We start from the raw sequence: 22,828 nt of genomic DNA on the forward strand, positions 1-22,828 counted from the left end.
GTATATGCGAACATGAGTAAATTACCTTGAAAACAACGGTCCACCATCTTGGATCTTAATACACCTCAGAATTGTGATGTCAGGGTGCATGTGTGTGAATGCTTCCCCCCGGTGGTCAGGGGTATGTGTTGCATGCTGAGCTCTAGCAGGTCATACACCAGGCTGCTCTCCTTCAGCAGTCTCACCAGCAGCTGCTCTCCATTTATTGGACCAGGTCTCTCTTGGAAAAGAGATGTTATCTTAATGAGACAAAACGGTATAAATAAAAGGTGAGACTGCTGAATTATTTTATTTTTTTAACTAGCGGCTGCTCTCATCCAGCACTCACCAGCGGCTGCTCTCCTTCAGCAGTCTCCGACAATGCTGAATAAATGTTTTGCCTGCACTACTGATTGCTATATCAAGACTAGTAAAGGCCAAGTGCACTACTTTTGTGAAAAAATTATTTCGATTTGTATTTTGATTATTTCAGAAAAATATTGTGGTCTGTCAAAAAGCAGTGTCACTTGCCACATAATTTTGTCACACTTTGCTTTTTGAAAGACCAGTATCTTGAAAACTTGACTGCTGACATGCAAAACCTTTTTGGGACTGTTTCAGAGGCTTAATAAAAAAATAATCAGAATTGGTTCAAATTAGGTTGGGGTTAAGGTAAAGGTCAGTTTTAGATTTTGGTAAGCCGTTTTACAGGTCAGAAGTGTCTTTATAGCTTCTCCCGTTGCATTCCACTTAAACAGCGACATTTGGTCTCCATCTTCTGGCCACAAACATTTGGTTCACCATAACCCAATCAAACATTTGGAATGGGATTTTCCTATTCGTACTGACGGTTCACTGCACATAGTGCATAACTGTAGCTAAAATATCTGCAGGATAGTCTGAACAGATCCCACAAGAGGTCTGGAGTATAGTAACCTTCCCATTGCTCGCACACACAGCAACCAGGTTAAAGCTTTTTCTTTGTTGAGAAACACACAACTGTCACTTGACTCAAATCTAGAAAATCTGATAAATAACAGTAGGCTATACACAGTGTACAAAACATTAAGAACATCTTCCTAATATTGAGTTGCAACAACCTTTTGCCCTAAGAACAGCCTTAATTTCTTCGGGGCATGGACTCTACAAGGTGTTCAAAGCATTCTACAGGGATGCTGGCCCATTTTGACTCCAATGCTTCCCACAGTTGTGTCAAGTTGGTTGGATATCCTTTGAGTGGTGGACCATTCTTGATACACATGGGAAACTGTTGAGTGTGAAAAACCCAGCAGTGTCGCAGTTCTTCACACAAACGGTGCGCCTGGCACCGACTACCTAACCCCGTTTAAAGGCAGTTAAATATTTTGTCTTGCACATTCACCCTCTGAATGGCACACATACACAATGTCTCAATTATCTCAAGCTTAAAAATCCTTTAACCTGTCTCCTCTCCTTCATCTACACTGATGGAAGTAGATTTAACAAGTGACATCAATAAGGGATCATAAACTGACCAGGTGAAATCTATGGTCATGGAAAGAGGTGCTCATAAGGTTCTGTACACTCATTGTATATGACAACGAAGTCAGATGTAAAATTGGATGGCTATGATTTTATTTTATTCAGAAATCAACACTTAAGAAATTCACAGTCATTTTATATACACTCATCTATTGCACATATAAAAAAAACAGGCTTGACACACCCAGCTCACATGGGTTTTAGACTATACATTTCTGATCCCCATTAAATTAAGATTAAAAAAAAGAATTAACCATGGTTTAGCATTACAATACATTATATAAGTGGATTTAAACCATCCAATACTTTTTAGTTCATAGGAAAATTTTCCAAAAACTGTTGTCATTGGGATGAATTTAGAAAAGCTGACACTTAAAATGAGATTCCTCATTCCAACTATACCATTGGAAACAAAGAAAAGGCAATGATTTAGAAGTAACCCCCACACTCATCAGAAAAAAGGTAATGAACCATAAAAGAAGTATCATAAATGATGACTTCAACGTGTTTGTTCTGACAACAACCATATAAAGCATGTATATCATATAATTCATGTTGGGGTTTCAGGGTTATTATTTTAAGCTGCCAAATAATAAGACTTACTATTTTGTTCAAAATATACATAAAAACAGTGCACATTTTTCTGTCAAAACCCATAGTGGCATGCACCACAGTAAACATCTATGTTGAAATTCACACGGCTTAGCGGTAAATGTACCTATGACGCTATCCACTGTACAGCAAGTCTAGGAACTATCCAGTGTTTTCCAGTTTTCCAGTGTTTTGTTTGTTGACGATTTACTGTCTGACCTCCAGTTTTTAAAGTGTTGTGTTAGAAGGTATGGATGTTGGTGTTAGTGCTCTTCCTTGTCTCGTCCTATCTTCTCCTTCTTCTCTTTCTCGTCCTGCAGGGCCGTGCCCAGTTTCTTGATGAGGACAGAGAGGACCTTGTCCAGGGGGTCCATCACTCCCCTCTGGAGCCATTTGGGAATTGTAGTCCTTGCGTGGTGGAAGCCTAGCTTCTGGAGAATGTAGTCCACGCCGACAGGATCGATCTTCCGTCCCGTCCAGGAGATGAGCCTGTGGAAATGAATTATTAAGACTGTGTCAAGAAACCTCAGAGATGTATGACTTAAGGGTTTAGGGTTAGTGTATAGGCCTAAAAGTGGGCTTATGGAGTAGTTGAAATGCTCAGGTGAGGGGTTAAGGAGTCAAACACAGGGATCACATACACATACTACAAATGTATGCACTTACTATACTGTTAGTTTGGATAAAAGTGTCTACATAGTGGCATATATTGGGTCTGAGGGAAGGGGTCTGGTTTACCTGAGCGTGGGCTCCAGCTGCCAGGTGTTGCACATGAATTCTCTCCAGTCCACCGTAGTGTAGTTGATGCCATCCTCCTTGTCTGTGGAGTTCTCATCATTAAGGGCCGTTGGGCTCTTCTGGCCAGGCCGAGTGGCAAACATCCGGGGGTTGAAAAGGGCTTCAGACCAGGGAAGGGAGAGAGGGAGAGAAACTATAAAGAGTGCCTTGGTTCTCCTTTTTTTTTAGTTCCGCAATCAAACAGCACCTTCAACTGAAATTCTATTTTAGTTGTACCTTTGTTGCTCTTATTTTCTATATATAGTTCAGTGCTATTTATCTAATGTAAAGTACAGTTAATTGTTCTAGGTTGTGCAATGTAGTGTGCTGCTGCTGTTGACATTTCAGGTGCTCTCACCCTTCTCTTTCTCTTTCAGGTAGGCAGAGACCAGGTCATGCAGGAACATGATGAGCTCTGCGTCCATGGTGACACAGATGTGGTCGGTGAATTCAGTAACCAGGCTGCACTCCACCTTAGGCTTACTGTTGGAGTCTGAAACGGATGGGAAACAATAGTGTCGTTACCTTGCTTTCCAACAAAGATATATATATATAGAGATAGATATATATCTATATACACACACAAAAGTATGTGGACACCTTCAAATTTGTGGACTCTGGAATTTCAGCCACACTGGTTGCTGACAGGTGTATAAAATTGAGCACACAGCCATGCAATCTCCATAGACAAACATTGGCAGCAGAATGGCCTTATTGAAGAGCTCAGTGACTTTCTACGTGTCGCCGTCATAGGATGCCACCTTTCCAAAAAGTCAGTTTGTCAAATTTCTGCCCTGCTAGAGCTGCCCCGGTCAACTGTAAGTGCTGTTATTTTTTGTGAAGTGGAAACGTCAAGGAGCAACAACGGCTCAGCAAGCTCACAGAACGGGACCGCCGGGTGCTGTCCTCGGTTGCAACACTCACTAACGAGTTCCAAACTGACTCTGGAAGCAATGTCAGCACAACAACTGTTTGTCAGGAGCAGTTGCACACAAGCCTAAGATCACCATGCACAATACCAAAGTTCAGCTGGAGTGGTGTAAAGCTCACTGCGATTCGACTCTGGAGCAGTGGAAATGCGTTCTCTGGAGTGATGAATCTCGCTTCACCATCTGGCAGTCTGACCGACGAATCTGGGTTTGGTGGATGCCAGGAGAACGCTACCTGCCCCAATGCATAGTGCCAACTGTAAAGTTTGGTCTAGGAGGAATAATGGTCTGGGGCTGTTTTTCATGGTTCAGGCCCCTTAGTTCCAGTGAAGGGAAATCTTAACGCTACAGCATACAATGACATTCTAGACAATTCTTTACTTCCAACTTTGTGGCAACAGTTTGAGGAAGGTCCTTTCCTGTTTCAGCATGACAATCGAACACCTTTGGGATGAATTGGAACGCTGACTGCGAGCCAGGCCTAATCGCCCAACATTAGTGCCCGACCTCACTAATACTTGTGGCTGAATGGAAGCAAATCCCCGCAGCAATGTTCCAACATCTAGTTGAAAACCTTACCAAAAGTGTAGAGGCTGTTATAGAAGCAAATAGGGGACCAACTCATTATTAATTCCCATTATTTTGGAACGTGATGTACGATGAGCAGGTGTCCACATATACTTTTGGTCTTGTAGTGTCTCTCAGATATAGGTTAGAAACTCCCTTTAGATATTTTGGGGACTGTTGTTCCATGCAGTGAATCTGTTATTCAATGTGTTTGTATGGGCTAATAAAGGCCAAAAATAATTTTTCATACATTTTCAAGGGGTATTAAAATTCAAAATCAAATAGCTAAATGATCCTTGGGATGACCTTCTTAAAACAATTCCATATAGCTTAGTAGACCCCCCCCCGACTTAACCCATAAGAGTCTAAGTGCCTTTGAACAGGGTATGGTAGTAGGTGCCAGGCACACCGGTTTGAGTGTGTGAAGGACTGCAACGATGCTGGGTTTTACACTCAACAGTTTACCGTGTGTATCATGAATGGGCCATCACCCAAAGGATATCCAGCCAACTTTACACAACTACTGTGGGAAGCATTGGTGTCAACATTGGCCAGCATCCCTGTGGAACTCTTTAGACACCTTGTAGAGTCAATGCCCTGACGAATTTAGGCTGTTCTGAGGGCAAAGGGGTGGGGTGGGGGGGGGGGGGGGGGGGGGTGCAACTCAATGTTTTGTACACTCAGTGTATAACTCAACTGAGCCTACCAGTCAAGGAGGGTTCCTCGGGATCCTGAAAGTTTTTGGAGCTGAAATTCAGCTGCATCCTGGGAAGGGCGAAGATTGTCTCCGTCTCGTGGTTGTAGCTAGAAGAGCCGCTGAAGCTGCTGAGCAGGCTTGAACTCTTGGCGGCCGCCCCGCTCTCTGGGTTGTTGGCGTGTACGTTGCGCAAGAGGTTCAGTTCTGGGGAACAGGATACATTAGAATGAGGCAGAGGTCTTGAATAACATTGGGTCAAAGGAAACAATAGACCTTGAATTTGACATTGGTAGTATTTAGTACCCTTTACCCTCATTCCTCATGGCAGTTACGTAGTTGAACCACTCTTTGACCGTGGCTACTCCGTGAGGCGGGTTTTCGTGCCGGCGACGGGTGATTTTGGTGATGGTGGCCATGGGGCTCTCTAGCGCCCCGCAGGGTTTGGTTTCCATAGTGTTGTGACCCAGATTAAAAGCCAACGTCTGCACGATGTAGGTGGACTCATCAGTGGAGCCTGATTGGATAGAAAATAGGTTGAGGTTAGAGGTATTTAGGGCTTAACTTGCTTAGGGATGATGTGCCACTTTGTATGCCTATATGAATGTAATGTAGTTGTTCATAATTTTTTCTAGTCTTTGATCATTAGATGTTTGATTTTTACCATTGAGGACCACTTTGGAAACAAAAGTATCAATTAAAACACTTAAGTCCTATCCTCTGGGAAGACACTGTACATATTGTTGTATAGTTCTTTACCCAAATAAATCCAAATTCCCCATCCCTCCTCAGTCTCTTGAAAGCCTTACCGTCCTCCAATATCTTCTGAGCCTCAGTCAAAAAAGCTATGTTGGGCTCCTCCAGGTGGAATAAGGCCCAGGACTTGGAGCGGAAGTTGGGCCCGTGGAAGCAGGCCAGGGTCATGTGGTTGCCATGGAGACTAATGGAGCCACCCAGTTGCACTGCGTCTTCTGGAAGAGGCATCTGGAAGAGGGAGATGTGGCACCCGGCGATCACCTTCAGAACTCCAGGCCAGTGTCGATGGTGGGCCGCATCCATGTCTAGGAGAGAGGAAGGGAGAGAGCCGGAAGGTGCAATGGCAATAGAGGGGGAAAGGGACGGAAAGAGTGGATGAGCCTTCAGATAAAAAACAGTCCATTTACTTGATGAACCCGGGAACCCAGTCACAATGGATACTTACACAGCTCTGCAGCACCTTTCTCAATGTTGATGACCGGTGCCTTGGGGGGCAGGTAGGGGACTGGACCCCATGTGGACAATGCTCGTTTGCTTGTGTCAAACTGCTGGGTGAAAAACTCCTGCAGCTTCATCCCAATCTTGATGAGGTCGGGGGTAGTGGAGCGCGAGATGATCACCTGGAAGATATCCCACTGCAAGTCCCCTTGGACAAATATCTTACTGGAGAGAAGGAGGGATAGATAGAAAGAGAGGTAAAAAAATAGGAACAAATAATATGAGAAGAGGGGGAAGGGACAGAGGGAGAATGAGAACATACAAGAATGTAGCTTCCAGAGGGGTTATAGCTATACATTTTCTCTGGTAGGCTAGGCTAGCTTATTTACCTTTTCTCTGATAGGCTTGTCTCCACAGTGCACAGGTTGACCTTCCACTCATCCTTAAGCTTCAGGTCTGCGTTGCTGAAGACGCCCATGAGGATGCTGGAGCCCATGTAGTCCACACGGGCCTCCGTGGAACCCATGGTGATCTGGATGTTATGGCTGGGCTGCTGGTTGGGGTGCTCCGAGATGTGGGCTTCAACAAACATGTGTTGTTAGGATCGGCAGAGGGATTTCAAGTTCTACTCGTTTGACAGGGATATTTAAGTTAGAGCTGGATGCATTTATCATTTAAAAACACCAAGCCCGAGGCCAGAGTTCAATCTTTGACATCCATAACAATGTGTTTTGGAATCGCAAAAAAACAGTACATGCCAGTGGCATAATACATGATTCCCATCCCTGTACTTACAGACCATCTCCAGGGTGTTGACGTCTATATTGCCCCCCACCACGCCGCCTTTAGAGTCCAGTTTGGAGCGACCCAGACCCACGGACATGCTGATTTCTCTGTCTCTGTTACTACCCACTGACAGACGACCCTGACTCTTCAGCCCACTGGTGGTCCAACTAGAGGTAAACAAGAGCAAAAAGTTAGTTCCACCCACCTCCGCATGAATAATCAACATCTGCTTTCTATGAGACATGGTATGTTTCAACAGAAATATTTCAATGTTTAGAATCATACTTTTGGTAAGGGTTATATGTCGGATTGTGTTATGTTTTTATAGGTAGTCAGATATAGACATTAAGTAATATGCTGATATGAATTATAAGGAATAGACTTAAATCTGTGTCTGGGAAACTGGCTCCTAGTGTGTAGAGTATAGTGTGTTGAGTGGGAGGGGTAAAAGGAAGACATACGTGTTGTTGCCCATGACATTGCTCATGTTCATCTGGACGTTGAGCTGCTTCAGGTTGATGGCGAACACCACTAGTGTCTCCCACGGGGTCCCCTGGGGGCCGGCTGCCTTGCCGCTCTTATTGAACGATGGTGTGGACGTCTTGTTCACAGAATCTGTATGGGAGGGAAATACATTACCATTCAAAAGTTTGGGGTCACTTAGAAATGTCCTTGTTTACGAAAGAAAAGCAATTTTTTTGTCCATTAAAATAACATCAAATTGATCAGAAATACAGCGTAGACATTGTTAATGTTGTAAATGACTATTCTAGCTGGAAATGGCTGATTTTTAATGGAATATCTACATAGGCGTACAGAGGCCCATTATCAGCAACCATCACTCCTGTGTTCCAATGGCACTTTGTGTTAGCTTATCCAAGTTTATAATTTTATTTAAAGGCTAATTGATCATTAGAAAACCCTTTTGCAATTATGTTAGCACAGCTGAAAACTGTTGTACTGATTAAAGAAGTAATACAACTGGTCTTATTTAGACTAGTTGAGTATCTGGAGCATCAGCATTTGTGGGTTTGATTACAGGCTCAAAATGGCCAGAAACAAATAACTTTCTTCTGAAACTCATCAGTCTATTCTCGTTCTGAGAAATTAAGGCTAATCCATGCGAGAAATTGCCAAGAAACTGAAGATCTTGTACAACGCTGTGTACTACTCCCTTCACAGAACAGCGCAAACTGTCTCTAACCAGAATAGAAAGAAGAGTGGGAGGCCGCGGTGCACAACTGAGCAAGAGGACAAGTACATTAGAGTGTCTAGTTTGAGAAACAGACGCCTCACAAGTCCTCAACTGGCAGCTTCATTAAATAGTACCAGCAAAACACCAGTCTCAACGTCAACAGTGAAGAGGCGACTCCGGGATGCTGGCCTTCTAGGCAGATTTGCAAAGAAAAAGCCATATCTCAGACTGGCCAATAAAAATAAAATATTAAGATGGGCAAAAGAACACAGACACTGGACAGAGGATCTCTGCCTAGAAGGGCAGCATTCCGGAGTCGCCTCTTCAGTGTTGACGTTGAGACTGGTGTTTTGCGGGCAAAGTTATTACGGACAAAGTTATTCTCAGTCTTAATGAGGGATATAGTATTCATTCATCATTCTAACTGCATTTTAAGTCTAGCTTGTGAAAATAATCTCCATACTAAGCTAAAATAAATGACATTAACACAGGTTTAATTAGATAGTGTTCCTTGATGATGCTGAGCACTCATTTTTGAGTTGGTACCTCTTCTGGGGGCAGAGGAATCGGAGACACTCCTGGTGCGTCCTGGGGCCGGGGACTTGAGGTGGGAGGACAGGCCCCCGGGGGACATGTTGCTCCCAGTGGAGTGGTCTGAGAACACGTTGGGGGACTGGGGCATGTGCTGCCCAGTGCTACCGTCCCAGGTCCTCCAGTAGGCTTTACGGCTGGACTCTGGTGACAGGTGTTGGGCCATGTTCTCTACAGAGTCTGGGGTGGCTGGACCCGAGGCTGGAGGAGAGAAGCAGGTTCAGGTAAAGGGCATGTTTTGAAATCAACACAGGTTTGGGGAAAACATTCCTACGGTTTTAAAGAGACTGACATTAACAGAGTCGGAGAGTGAGAGAAAACAGAGTAACTAGGAAATAAACCCAGTCAGAAGTAAAAATGTTGATAATTTATTACACAAGGAAAATTACACTCTCAGGACTCAAAGGCCTATCGAGGAGTTGTGTTTCTACCTGTTGGCATGTTGATGGTCTGGTCTCCTAGGAAGAGGCGTCGGGCGATGCTGCGGCGGTACCAGGCTCTGGGGAAGGCCAGGATTTCACTCAGCCTCCGCATGTCATACTTGAAGGAGGCAGAGCCGATGTCACACACAGCTAAGAGAGAGAAAACATTCAAAGTTGGCCAGGAATACCAGTGTCTGTGGATTCAACCATCTTGGCAGGGGAATTGAAATGTCAAAATGGATCAGCTTCATTGTCAAGATATAAATGACATTCCCATTTTGAAGACCAAAGATTGAGCTCAGGTTAGACAGTGTCCAACCATTAACCCCGTTCCATGAGCAGATAAGGCACCTGAGATATTGATGAGGGTGGTGTCCATCTTGCCCCCCTTGCCGGGTATAAAACTCTCGATAAAGGTTGGTCCTCCGGTGCGTCTCATTCTGGACAGGCTGACCTTGACAAACTCCAGATTGATGCTGAGGGAATCCTTCCTCCCAGTCACAGAGGACGGCTCCTCATCCACTGTACCTTAAAGGAAAGAACAGCTATGAGGCGACATTTCATAGCGCTGTTTTAATGCTACACATTGAACTGATGGAAGACCGAACAAGCCTGCTGTGAAAGTACACTATTACTATAAGGCATGCTGTACAGCGTAGTTGGTAGACTTCACTGCAATATAATGCACAGGACTAAACATGGGCTATAGAACAGGGGATAAGGAAGCCGACTGTACCGACTTCAGACAAGTCCCAAGATGCTTGTGGGGGTCGTACAGCAAAATTAACTATTGTGTTCGTGAGAGTCATCTTTCCATAGGGTCCATAATAGTTTGTAGGCCAAACCGTTCGGACGCTACAGACGATTTTGAGAGAAGACCGATTTTCGGGATGTCTCATGATCTGACAAACACTGCTCTAGCTCTGTCACCACAGATGCGGAAGTGCAACATCGGCGGATGCGGTGGATTGAGATACCCGTATCTATATTTTTTTTGCATTTGATATCTCTAGTTTAAACTGACAGATTTTTATGGGGATTTTATGATGCTAATTAGTGTCTTCAGAAAGTATTCATATCCCTTGACTTATTCCACATTTGTTGTGTTACAGCCTGAATTTAAAACGGATTTAAAAAAAAGTTCTCACCCATCTACACAATTTATTGAAAAATAAATACAGAAATATCTCATTCTCACCACTGAGTCAATACATGTTAGAATCACCTTTGGTGGCGACATACAGCTGAGAGTCTTTCTGGGTAAGTCTCTAAAGAGCTTTGCACACCTGGATTGTACAATATTTGCTAATTATTTTTAAAAATATATTCTTCCAGCTCTGTCAAGTTGGTTGTTGATCCTTGCTAGATAGCCATTTTCAAGTCTTGGCATTGATTTTCAAGACGATTTAAGTAAAAAATGTAACCAGGCCACATTTTGCTCATTTTGCCTGAGCTTAGATCTATTCCGTTTATTTTTATCTTAAACTCCCTAGTCCTTGCCGATGACAAGCATACCCATAACATGATGCAGCCACCACCATGCTTGAAAATATGAAGAGTGGCACTCAGTAATGTGTTATGTTGGATTGGCCCCAAACATAAGAGTTTGTACTCAGGACATAAAGTTAATTTATCTTCATTTTTTTTGTTGCAGTTTTACTTTAACGCAAACAGGATGCATGTTTTGGATTTAAAAAAATTCTGTACATGCTTCCTTCTTTTCACTCTGTCATTTAGGTTAGTATTGTAGAGTAACTACAATGTTGTTGATCCATCCCACATTTTCTCCCATCACAGCCTTTCAACTCTGTTTTAAAGCCACCACTGGCTTCATGGTGAAATCCCTGAGCAGTTTCCTTCCTCTCCTGCAACTGAGTTAGGAAGGATGCCTGTATCTTTGTAGTGACTGGATGTATTGATACACCAACCAAAGAGTAATTAATAACTTCATCATGCTCAAAGGGATATTTAATGTATTTTATTTATTTATTTTATTTTTATTTTTATTTATTTTTTTAACCCCTTTTCTCCCCAATTTTTTCGTGGTATCCAATCGCTAGTAATTACTATCTTGTCTCATCGCTACAACTCCCGTACGGGCTCGGGAGAGACGAAGGTCGAAAGCCATGCGTCCTCCGAAGCACAACCCAACCAAGCCGCACTGCTTCTTTAACACAGCGCGCCTCCAACCCGGAAGTCAGCCGCACCAATGTGTCGGAGGAAACACCGTGCACCTGGCCCCCTTGGTTAGCGCGCACTGCGCCCGGCCCGCCACAGGAGTCGCTGGAGCGCGATGAGACAAGGATATCCCTACCGGCCAAACCCTCCCTAACCCGGACGACGCTAGCCCAATTGTGCGTCGCCCCACGGACCTCCCGGTCGCGGCCGGCTGCGACAGAGCCTGGGCGCGAACCCAGAGACTCTGGTGGCGCAGTTAGCACTGCGATGCAGTGCCCTAGACCACTGCGCCACCCGGGAGGCCATTTTATTTATTTTTTAATCTACGAATAGGTTCCCTCCTTTGCAAGGCATTGGAAAACCTCCCTGGTCTTTGTGGTTGAATTTGTGTTTGAAAGTCACTGCTCGACTGAGGGACCTTACAGATAATTGTATGTGTGAGGTACATAGATGCTGTAATCAAAAAGCATGTTAAATACTATTATTGCACACAGAGTGAGTAACTTACACAGAGTGTAACTTATTATGTGACTTGTTAAGCACATTTTTACTCCTGAAGTTATTTATGCTTGCCATAACAAAGGGATTCAATACTTATTGACTCAAGACATTTGTGCTTTTCATTTTTTATTAATTTGTAAAAAATTCTAAAAACATAATTCCACTTAAAAATTCTTGGGTAGGCCAGTGACACAAAATCTCAATTTGATTAATTTTAAATTTAGGCTGTAACAACAAAATGTGGACAAAGTCAAGGGGTGTGAATACTTTCTGAAGGCACTGTCTATATTTTTTTAGGATTTTAGTCTTAGGTAAAGAAATAATAAAAATCAGTTAAGAATAAGTTTAATTAAAAAAATCTGTTCCCAAGTATTACCATGAATAAATAAGGAAATGTGATCGTGTCTCAATGTAATAAAGGAATGAAATGGGCTTAGTTTCGGGTCAATGTTCCGGCACCTGACCATCCACTCCGAAAAACCCCCAAAAAACATTCAAATTGCTATAGAATATTAGAATATACATGAGAAATGTTAAAGTTGAGAAACTTTCCACTACACTTTTCCATACCTAGAGGTCCTGGGCCTGGTGCCTGCCCTGTGACAGCAGATTTCTGTTTCCCTGCCCCGTAAGGGTGGAACACGTAGAGGGAGAAGTCTGACATGCAGGCAGTGAAGCTGAGCCCTGAGGAGTTGCTGGGGGGGGCGGTGAGGTCTGACTGGCTACTGCTGTGATGGGTCCGGCCCAGAGGGCTACCCAGAGATGGAGAGGGACCTGGAGGTTAGATCAAAGAGGTTTTATTATGGACCAGATAGGCTTAGAAAACAAAATTCATCCACTCACACACCTAGAAGTTGCTTTACAGGTGCATTGGAGTGTTGCTATCTATACCTCCTTTGCCAGGGGGTGGTTTGAGGATGTGTAGGCTCGGGGGGGTGGAGGAGGGTGTATGTGGGCTGTCGGTAGGTTGGGTGCTGGATGGGATCTCCAGTTCACCGCGATTAGAGGAGAATACCAGGTCTAGAGATGGCAGTTTCAGCATGCACTCCACTCTGGACATGGGCAAGCAGCTGAAGCGGATCTGAGAGGGCTAGAGACATTGAGTCATATTAGAATAGAATTTGAAAACGTCATTACTTTGAGTGTGGTGTCTCAGGGATTGGACATTATGACAGCAAAACATACTCATATTGTACAATGGAGAACAGAGTGACATGAACTGAGCTATGGGGGCCACAGTAAGGCGGGCAGACGGAGGTAGGTTACCTGTACTCTGACATAAACCACCACGTCCACAGGAAAGGAGGAGTAGGCAGAGGTGGATGAGGACACCAGGGATGTGGTGGACTCCTCCAGGGGCTCCACTGGATCAAACTGGCCTAAGTCCTCCTCCTGGGAGTTCAGATCTGAGACACACAGAGACAAAAAGGGGTCAGCTTTGAGCAACGGTTTTGTAAGTTGTTGATGTTTTAGGTCCAGCAAACATTTATGGATGTTTTGTACAATTAAAATCCAAAGAGGTGAGGTGAACAGGTGATGTATTTGCAATGGAATGACCCTACATACCAGTATAGTTCCTTTCCACCGGTGTGATGGGAATGGTCTCCAAGGCTTTCTCCAGGAAGTCCAGAAGACAAGGGCTTATGACCATCTCTTCTGGGAGGGTCTGGAGGGCCACCCAGGCATACAGCTTGGCTGTCTTCACCCCACCACTGCCCTTGCCTTTGGCTGCAGGGGAGACATGATTGGAGTTTGGACAGGGTCACACACACACACACACACAAGGCTTCACTACACCAACCAACATTGGTAAGAGAGTGAAAACACAAAGTGAAACAGATATTGGGACAGATTTAACAAATGTTTTTCGCTCACAAGGAAATGAAACAAAAAAGTTAAGAAATAAGATCTTGTGCTTTCATTTACTTTTTGGGTCTACATGTTAGTGTCAAGAAAAACCCTTTGGAAATACCTGGATTTCTGCATAAATTGGTCATAAAATTTGATCTGATCTTCATCTAGGTCACAACAATATACAAACAGTCTGCTTAAACTAATAAAAAAACAATTATACATTTTCATGTCTTTATTGAACACACTGTGTAAACATTCACAGTGCGGGGTGGAAAAAGTATGTGAACCCTTGGATTTAATAACTGGTTGACCCTCCATTGGCAGCAATAACCTCAACCAAACGTTTTCTGTAGTTGCGGATCAGACCTGCAAAACGGTCAGGAGGAATTTTGGATCATTCCTCTTTACAAAATTGTTTCAGTTCAGCAATATTCTTGGGATGTCTGGTGTGAACTGCTCTCGAGGTCATGCCACAACATCTCAATCGGGTTGAGGTCAGGACTTTGACTGGGCCACTCCAGATGGAGTATTTTCTTCTGTTGAAGCCATTCTGTTGTTGATTTACTTCTGTGTTTTGGGTCATAGTCCTGTTACATCACTCAACTTCTGTTGAGCTTCAATTGGAGGACAGATAGCCTAACATCCTCCTGCAAAATGTCTCGATAAACTTGGGAATTCATTTTTCTGTTAATAATAGCAAGCTGTCCAGGCCCTGAGGCAGCAAAGCAGCCCAAACCATGACGCTCCCTCCACCATACAATAAAGTTGGGATGAGGTTTTGATGTTAGCGTGCTGTGCCTTCTTTTCTGTAAGTCTTTAGCTGACACTCTAGGATTAGAGATGAACGTCATTGAGCATTCTGTGCTGTGCTCTTGCAGTCATCTTTGCAGGACGGCCACTCTTAGGGAGAGTAGCAACAGTACTGAACTTTCTCCATTTATAGACAATTTGTCTTACCGTGGACTGATGAACATCAAGACTTTTAGAGATACTTTTGTAACCCTTTTCAGCTTTATGTAAGTCAACAATTCTTAAGTCTTCTGAGATCTCTTTTGTTCGAGGCATGGTTCACATCACATCTCATTGATTGGACTCCAGGTTAGCTGACTCCTGACTCCAATTAGCTTTGAGAAGTCATTAGCCTAGGGGTCACATACTTTTCCCAACCTACACTGTGAATGTTTAAATTATGTATTCAATGTAGACAAGAAAAATACAATAATTTGTGTGTTATTAGTTTAACTTCACTGAAAAGCGTGCCCAAATTAAACTGCCTGCTACTCAAGCCCAGAAGCTAGGATATGCATATAATTAGTAGATTTGGATAGAAAACACTCTAAAGTTTCCAAAACTGTTAAAATAATGTCTGTGAGTATAACAGAACTGATATGGCAGGCGAAAACGCGAGGAAAATCCAACCAGGAAGTACTATTATTTTGAAAGGCTGTTTTCCATTGAAAGCCTATCCACCATACAAAGAGTTAGGACCCAGTTCGTGAGCTCTATGGCTTCTTCTACATGTGGCCAGTCTTTAAGCATTGTTTCAGGCTTTTACTCTGAAAAATGAGGGAGATACAGCACTTTCAATGAGAGGTCAGTGGAAATTTCCAGACATCAGCCATGCGCCTGATCGGGAACGCGCTTTTCTTGTTTCTTCTTTCCTATTGACAAAGCTTTTGTCCGGTTGAAATATTATTGATTATTTATGACAAAAACAACCGGAGGATTGATTTTAAACATCGTTTGGCATGTTTCTACTAACATTTATTGTACTTTTTTTTGTGTGACTTTTTGTCTGGACTTGTGCATTCGGATTACTGGACAAAACGCGCAAACAAAAAGGAGGTTTTTGGTCATAAAGAGGGACATTATCGAACAAAACAAACATTTATTGTCTAACATGGAGACCTGGGAGTGCCACCAGATGAAGATCATCAAAAGTAAGTGATTAATTTTAATGCTATTTCTGACTTTTGTGAGCCCTCTCCTTGGCTGGAAAATGGCTGTATGGGTTTCTGTAGCTAGAGTTTGACCTAACATAAATCGCAAAGTGTGCTTTCGCCGTAAAGCCTTTTTGAAATCTGACACAGCGGTTGCATTAAGGAGAAGTTTATCTTTATTCGTATGTTTAACACTTGTATCTTATCAATGTTTATGATGAGTATTTCTGTTATTTGATGTGGCTCTCTGCACTTTCACCAGATGTTTGTTTGAGACAATGCATTTCTGAACACAACGCGCCAATGTAAACTGAGATTTTTGGATATAAATATGAACTTTATCGAACAAAACATACATGTATTGTGTAACATGAAGTCCTATGAGTGCCATCTGATGAAGATCAAAGGTTAGTGATTAATTTAATCGCTATTTCTGACTTTTGTGAGCCCTCTCCTTGGCTGGAAAATGGCTGTATGGTTTTCTGTGACTAGGTGCTGACCTAACATAATTGCATAGTGTGCTTTCTCCGTAAAGCCTTTTTGAAAATCGGACACTGTGGTTGGATTTACAAGAAGTTTATCTTTAAAATGGTGTATAATACTTATATGTTTGAGGAATTTTAATTATGGGATTTCTGTTGTTTTGAATTTGGCGCCCTGCAATTTCACTGGCTGTTGTCGAGGTGGGACGCTAGCGTTCCACTTGTACCAGAGAGGTTAAGCACACTATGTTTGTCTATTGTTGTGACTTAGCTGAAGATTAGATCAAATTTGATGACCAATTTATGCAGAAATCCAGGTAATTCCAAATGGTTCACATACTTTTTCTTGCCACTGTATGTTTTCTTTCCTCTGGAGAATAACTTTGCAACAGCGTTTAGAAAAACAGCCACTCTGCGTCTGTCCACTCACCCACTAAGTGTTTGAAACGGAATGAAATCAAACCGGATCTTAAAACATTCCAACACAGAAATTACCACCGTCTTCAACATTCACAGATCAAAGCCTTGGACAAGACAGCTTGAGCATGCATTAGATTTTAATGGGTGGGTTGATTAAGGATGTCTATGGGCACGATGGAGACGTGGCGCTCTACTGCGGGTCAACACAGAAGGCGAAAGGGCATGCAGGTAATGATGAGAGCTCTCAGTACCTGATGGTAGAGGTGGGGATGGGGGAGGAAGGAGCGAGTTAGTCTTGCTTTGGCCAGCATTGGAAGGGTTGTGAGGGCCGCTATCATTCATACCATACAGCTTGGATTCTTTGGAGAGGGTGCGGGGGAGGGAGGATCCGCGCGAGGCATCAGGCGACTCGGTCTTTATGGTCTTGGAGTTGTAGTGCAACTGGGGTTGGAGGAAATTGAAAAATGGTTTTGCATCAGAATAGTTTAACTCTTAGGTCATCAACGGCAATATAGTTCCTACCATTTAATGCATCCGATTGATGGGTCATCGTTTAAACTCATTATTTACACAATTCCATAGCTAGAGGGAAACAAACCAGTAATGGCCTGAAAACAAAATAACCGACCTTGACATCTACTCCCGGAATGTAAAAGACAGTGGTCTCCAGGTCACTGGATTTGGTCTGCAGAGAGGAGGGCACCTTCTTCCCGGCCAGGAGCTGGGTGGTGGAGGTATAGGTGGGCTGGAGCTTCTTCTTCTTGGGTGGAGATTCCTGGTCCAGACTCCTGGAGCTGCGGTCACAACTCCTACAGTACAGGAGGAGTAGGAACACTTTGGTTACATAGCATTCTTTGACTAAGAAACTTTGGTAACACTTTACTTAAAGCCTGCAGGTATAATGCTTTATAACTTGTCTAGATTATAATAAGGCATAGGTCTCTATATATATATATCAAAATAGTTAGAAGATCCCTAGGGTTCAGGTGCCGTACCTTCTGAAGGAGACATCCTCGTTCTCCGGCTGCTGGGTAGTGGGGTGCAGGACACACTTGCCGCTGTCAATCTCCACGCGCACGTCCAGCTCAAAGTCGATGTTCCTCTCGGTGACCGAGCTCATGAGGCTGCGATTGGTGGGCGTGCTGGGCCAGCGCTCGCTGAACAGCTGGCTGACGGCGGCGAAGCCCGATGGCTTCCTGTGTGGTGGTTGGCTGTGACACAGAGAGGAAAGCAGGGTCATTAGGGGTTCAGCAGGCACAAAAACAGGAGGAATAAAATAATAAATTGTTTGAATTATTATTCTCCATTGAGCATGCTTTTTAGTCCAAGAGTAGGCTTCATCTGGGTCCAAGAAACAGGCCAAATAAACAGTAATGTTAGAGGACTCACACAGGCCTCCTGAAGTAGCAGGAAGGCCTCTTGCGGTCAAACTCTTCCTCCTTGTCGGAATCCTCTGAGGAAGAGGAGGAGAGCTCGTCGCGGCGCATGTCGTCGTGCTGGAAGGGAATGCCAGGTGAAAAGACGGCAGGGGTGGCAGGGGCACTGAAAACTGAGTGGGGCCCTTCGCTAATGGATGGGAAATTATGAAGGTGATGAAGATGAGGATGGGGTCGCTCATCAATGGTGATAGACAACAGATCCATTTCTGTCTCCTCCGGAAACTTCAGCAGAGGACAGATGGGAGGTGTTGAGAGGGGGACAGTTAGACTCTCAATTAGAAAAGGTCAAACATTTTTTGTGATATAAACTCTGTAGCAGATAGCATCCTGCTCAAAGGAACTGTATGCACGTGTAGTACAAATTAATTTATCACGATTGTGGATAGAAAATTGTCATAACCAATGTGTATGACTAACATCTACTCTAACTTAGCATATATACATACAGTACCAGTCAAATGTTTGGACACACATACTCATTCAAGGGTTTTTCTTTATTTTGACTATTTTCTACATTGTAGAATAATAGTGAAGACATCAAAGCTAGGAAATAACACATATGGACTCATGTAGTAACCAAAAAAGTGTTAAATCAATATATATACACTGCTCAAAAAAATAAAGGGAACACTAAAATAACACATCCTAGATCTGAATGAATGAAATATTCTTATTAAATACTTTCTTTACATAGTTGAATGTGCTGACAACAAAAATCACACAAAAATTATCAATGGAAATCAAATTTATCAACCCATGGAGGTCTGGATTTGGAGTCACACTCAAAATTAAAGTGGAAAACCACATTACAGGCTGATCCAACTGATGTAATGTCCTTAAAACAAGTCAAAATGAGGCTCAGTAGTGTGTGTGGCCTCCACGTGCCTGTATGACCTCCCTACAACGCCTGGGCATGCTCTTGATGAGGTGGCGGATGGTCTCCTGAGGGATCTCCTCCCAGACCTGGACTAAAGCATCTGCCAACTCCTGGACAGTCTGTGGTGCAACGTGGCGTTGGTGGATGGAGCGAGACATGATGTCCCAGATGTGCTCAATTGGATTCAGGTCTGGGGAACGGGCGGGCCAGTCCATAGCATCAATGCCTTCCTCTTGCAGGAACTGCTGACACACTCCAGCCACATGAGGTCTAGCATTGTCTTGCATTAGGAGGAACCCAGGGCCAACCGCACCAGCATATGGTCTCACAAGGGGTCTGAGGATCTCATCTCGGTACCTAATGGCAGTCAGGCTACCTCTGGCGAGCACATGGAGGCCCCCCAAAGAAATGCCACCCCACACCATGACTGACCCACTGCCAAACCGGTCATGCTGGAGGATGTTGCAGGCAGCAGAACGTTCTCCACGGCGTCTCCAGACTCTGTCACATGTGCTCAGTGTGAACCTGCTTTCATCTGTGAAGAGCACAGGGCGCCAGTGGCGAATTTGCCAATCTTGGTGTTCTCTGGCAAATGCCAAACGTCCTGCACGGTGTTGGGCTGTAAGCACAACCCCCACCTGTGGACGTCGGGCCCTCAGACCACCCTCATGGAGTCTGTTTCTGACCGTTTGAGCAGACACATGCACATTTGTGGCCTGCTGGAGGTCATTTTGCAGGGCTCTGGCAGTGCTCCTCCTGCTCCTCCTTGCACAAAGGCAGAGGTAGCGGTCCTGCTGCTGGGTTGTTGCCCTCCTACGGCCTCCTCCACGTCTCCTGATGTACTGGCCTGTCTCCTGGTAGCGCCTCCATGCTCTGGACACTACGCTGACAGACACAGCAAACCTTCTTGCCACAGCTCGCATTGATGTGCCATCCTGGATGAGCTGCACTACCTGAGCCACTTGTGTGGGTTGTAGACTCCGTCTCATGCTACCACTAGAGTGAAAGCACCGCCAGCATTCAAAAGTGACCAAAACATCAGCCAGGAAGCATAGGAACTGAGAAGTGGTCTGTGGTCACCACCTGCAGAACCACTCCTTTATTGGGGGTGTCTTGCTAATTGCCTATAATTTCCACCTGTTGTCTATTCCATTTGCACAACAGCACGTGAAATTTATTGTCAATCAGTGTTGCTTCCTAAGTGGACAGTTTGATTTCACAGAAGTGTGATTGACTTGGAGTTACATTGTGTTGTTTAAGTGTTCCCTTTATTTTTTTGAGCAGTATATATATATATATATATATATATATATATATATATATATATATATATATATATATATATAAAAGTAGCCACACTTTGCACACTCTTGGCATTCTCTCAACCAGCTTCACCTGGAATGCTTTTCCAACAGTCTTGAAGGAGTTCCCACATATGCTAAGCACTTGTTGGCTGCTTTTCCTTCACTCTACGTTCCAACTCATCCCAAACCATCTCAATTGGATTGAGGTCGGGTGATTGTGGGGGCCAGGTCATCTGATGCAGCACCATCACTCCCCTTACACAGCCTAGGGGTGTGCTTTGGGTCATTGTTCTGTTGAAAAACAAATGATAGTCCCAGTAAGCGCAAATAAGATGGGATGAAGTATCACTGCAGAATGCTGTGGTAGCCATGCTGGTTAAGTGTGCCTTGAATTCTAAATAAAAATCACTGACAGTGTCAACAGCGAAGCACCCCCATACCACCTCCTCCATGCTTCACGGTGGGAATCACACATGCGGAGATCATCCGTTCACCTACTCTGCATCTCACAAAGACAAGGCGGTTGGAACAACAAAAAAAAAACTCTAATTTGGCCCCAGACAAAAGGACAGATTTCCACCGGTCTAATGTTCATTGCCTGTGTTTCTTGGCCCAAGCAAGTTTCTTCTACTTATTGGTGTCCTTTTGTAGTGGTTTCTTTGCATTAATTCAACCATGAAGGCCTGATTCACACAGTCTCCTCTGAACAGTTGATGTTGAGATGTGTCTGTTACTTGAACTCTGTGAAGCATTTATTTGGGCTGCAATCTGAGGTGCAGTTAACTCGAATGATCTTATCCTCTGCAGCAGAGGTAACTCTGGGTCTTCCTTTCCTGTGGTGGTCCTCATGAGAGCCAGTTTCATCATAGCGCTTGATGGTTTTTGCGACTGAAGACACTTTCAAAGTTCTTGAAATTTTCCGGATTGACTGACCTTCATGTCTTAAAGTAATGATGGACTGTTGTTTCTCTTTGCTTTTTTGAGCTGTTCTTGCCATAATATGGACTTGGTATTTTACCAAATAGGTCTATCTTCTATATACCAACCCTACCTTGTCACAACACAACTGATTGACTCAAACGCATTAGGAAGGAAAGAAATTCCACAAATTAACTTTTAACAAGGCACACCTGTTAATTGAAATGCATTCCAGGTGACTACCTCATGAAGCTGGTTGATTGTTCCTCCCGGGTGGCGCAGTGGTCTAGGGCACTGCATCGCAGTGCTAGCTGCGCCACCAGAGTCTCTGGGTTCGCGCCCAGGCTGGGCTGGGTTCGCGCCCAGGCTCTGTCGCAGCCGGCCGCAACCGGGAGGTCCGTGGGGCGACGCACAATTGGCATAGCGTCGTCCGGGTTAGGGAGGGTTTGGCCGGTAGGGATATCCTTGTCTCAGTATGTAAAATGTAATAAAATGTATGCACTCTACTGTAAGTCGCTCTGGATAAGAGCGTCTGCTAAATGACTAAAATGTAAAATGTAAAATGAGAGGAATGCAAAGAGTGTGCAAAGCTGTCATCAAGGCAAAGGGTGGCTACTTTGAAGAACCTCAAATATACACGTTTTTGGTTACTACATGATTCCATATGTGCTATTTCATAGTATTTCATGTCTTCACTATTATTCTACAATGTAGAAAATAGTAAAAAATTAAGAAACCCTGGAATGAGTAGGCGTGTCCAAACAATTGACTGGTACTACACACACACACATTTAAACATGGCCAATGTCATGGCTATTGCTAGATGTAATATATATTACTAGAGGATACAAGGTTGCTATGTGTGTTAAGTTTCTTTCGCCCCACAGGAGGCTCAGAGATCATGCAATGCTCTGGGAGAGGACATAGGAGATACAGAGTGAGAGATAAAGAAGATGAAGAGGAGGATGTTAGGATGAAGACACCTGGGTAGAAAGAAGCTGCAGGACAACATCTGGTTTCAGGACAGTGGATGAAACTGACAAACTCCCAAAACAGAAGACATTACAAGCCCTCACAAAAGACAGTATTAGTCATAAACAACCACCAACTAAGAAAGAAAGAAAACTCAATGTCACCTCTAGTCATGGCTTTGATGCACACTTATTCTGACGTTGGCCAACCTAAGGGTTTACAGTTTTAGGCTCAAACTATACAACCTAAAGTTTTGAAGTTGGCCATGCATAGCTGCTGTGGTTAGGAAAAGACATCTGTGGTTGAAGGAAGTTGATTAGGAACAACATGGAATTCCATAACAGGATGGGAAGGTGTGAATCAATTGTAATATTCAAATATAATTTTAAAATTATATTTGATAGAATACTATGGAATACTATGGTATACTATAGTATACATGCATAGAATACTATGCATGTATACTAACATGCACATGCATAGTCTATCCATATCTACGTAGCAGAAAAATATTGTCAATGACGTAGCTGTAGCAATGCAGTGAATAAATCATTTTCTTTGTAACACATAACCAGAGGCAACGGCTAGTTGAAAGCCTTGTTATTCCGAACATATTATTCCCTACTGACCATATTGCTATTAGAGTTGTATTTTGAATGCGTACAATTATTAACTAGAGTGCACTTGACTAGCTCAT

General features: G+C 43.6%; 1 protein-coding gene across 1 annotated transcript in view; it reads right to left on the minus strand.

Moving 5' to 3' along the window:
- Nucleotides 1-1,571: 1,571 nt before the first annotated feature.
- LOC120023672 (transmembrane protein KIAA1109 homolog) overlaps nt 1,572-22,828 on the minus strand; it is a 96,314-nt gene continuing 75,057 nt past the window's right edge. Inside the window, 21 exon segments of the mRNA XM_038967725.1 lie at nt 1,572-2,580; nt 2,830-2,989; nt 3,227-3,361; nt 5,071-5,265; nt 5,372-5,575; nt 5,868-6,119; nt 6,260-6,477; nt 6,642-6,831; nt 7,048-7,205; nt 7,500-7,653; nt 8,780-9,025; nt 9,256-9,396; nt 9,598-9,774; nt 12,496-12,699; nt 12,817-13,015; nt 13,192-13,331; nt 13,492-13,653; nt 16,873-17,062; nt 17,250-17,430; nt 17,617-17,832; nt 18,011-18,282. Of these exon segments, the coding sequence (XP_038823653.1) occupies nt 2,355-2,580; nt 2,830-2,989; nt 3,227-3,361; nt 5,071-5,265; nt 5,372-5,575; nt 5,868-6,119; nt 6,260-6,477; nt 6,642-6,831; nt 7,048-7,205; nt 7,500-7,653; nt 8,780-9,025; nt 9,256-9,396; nt 9,598-9,774; nt 12,496-12,699; nt 12,817-13,015; nt 13,192-13,331; nt 13,492-13,653; nt 16,873-17,062; nt 17,250-17,430; nt 17,617-17,832; nt 18,011-18,282 (4,020 nt within the window). The 3' untranslated portion in view covers nt 1,572-2,354.

This window comes from Salvelinus namaycush, chromosome 28 (assembly GCF_016432855.1).
Source record: "Salvelinus namaycush isolate Seneca chromosome 28, SaNama_1.0, whole genome shotgun sequence".
NCBI lineage: Eukaryota > Metazoa > Chordata > Actinopteri > Salmoniformes > Salmonidae > Salvelinus > Salvelinus namaycush.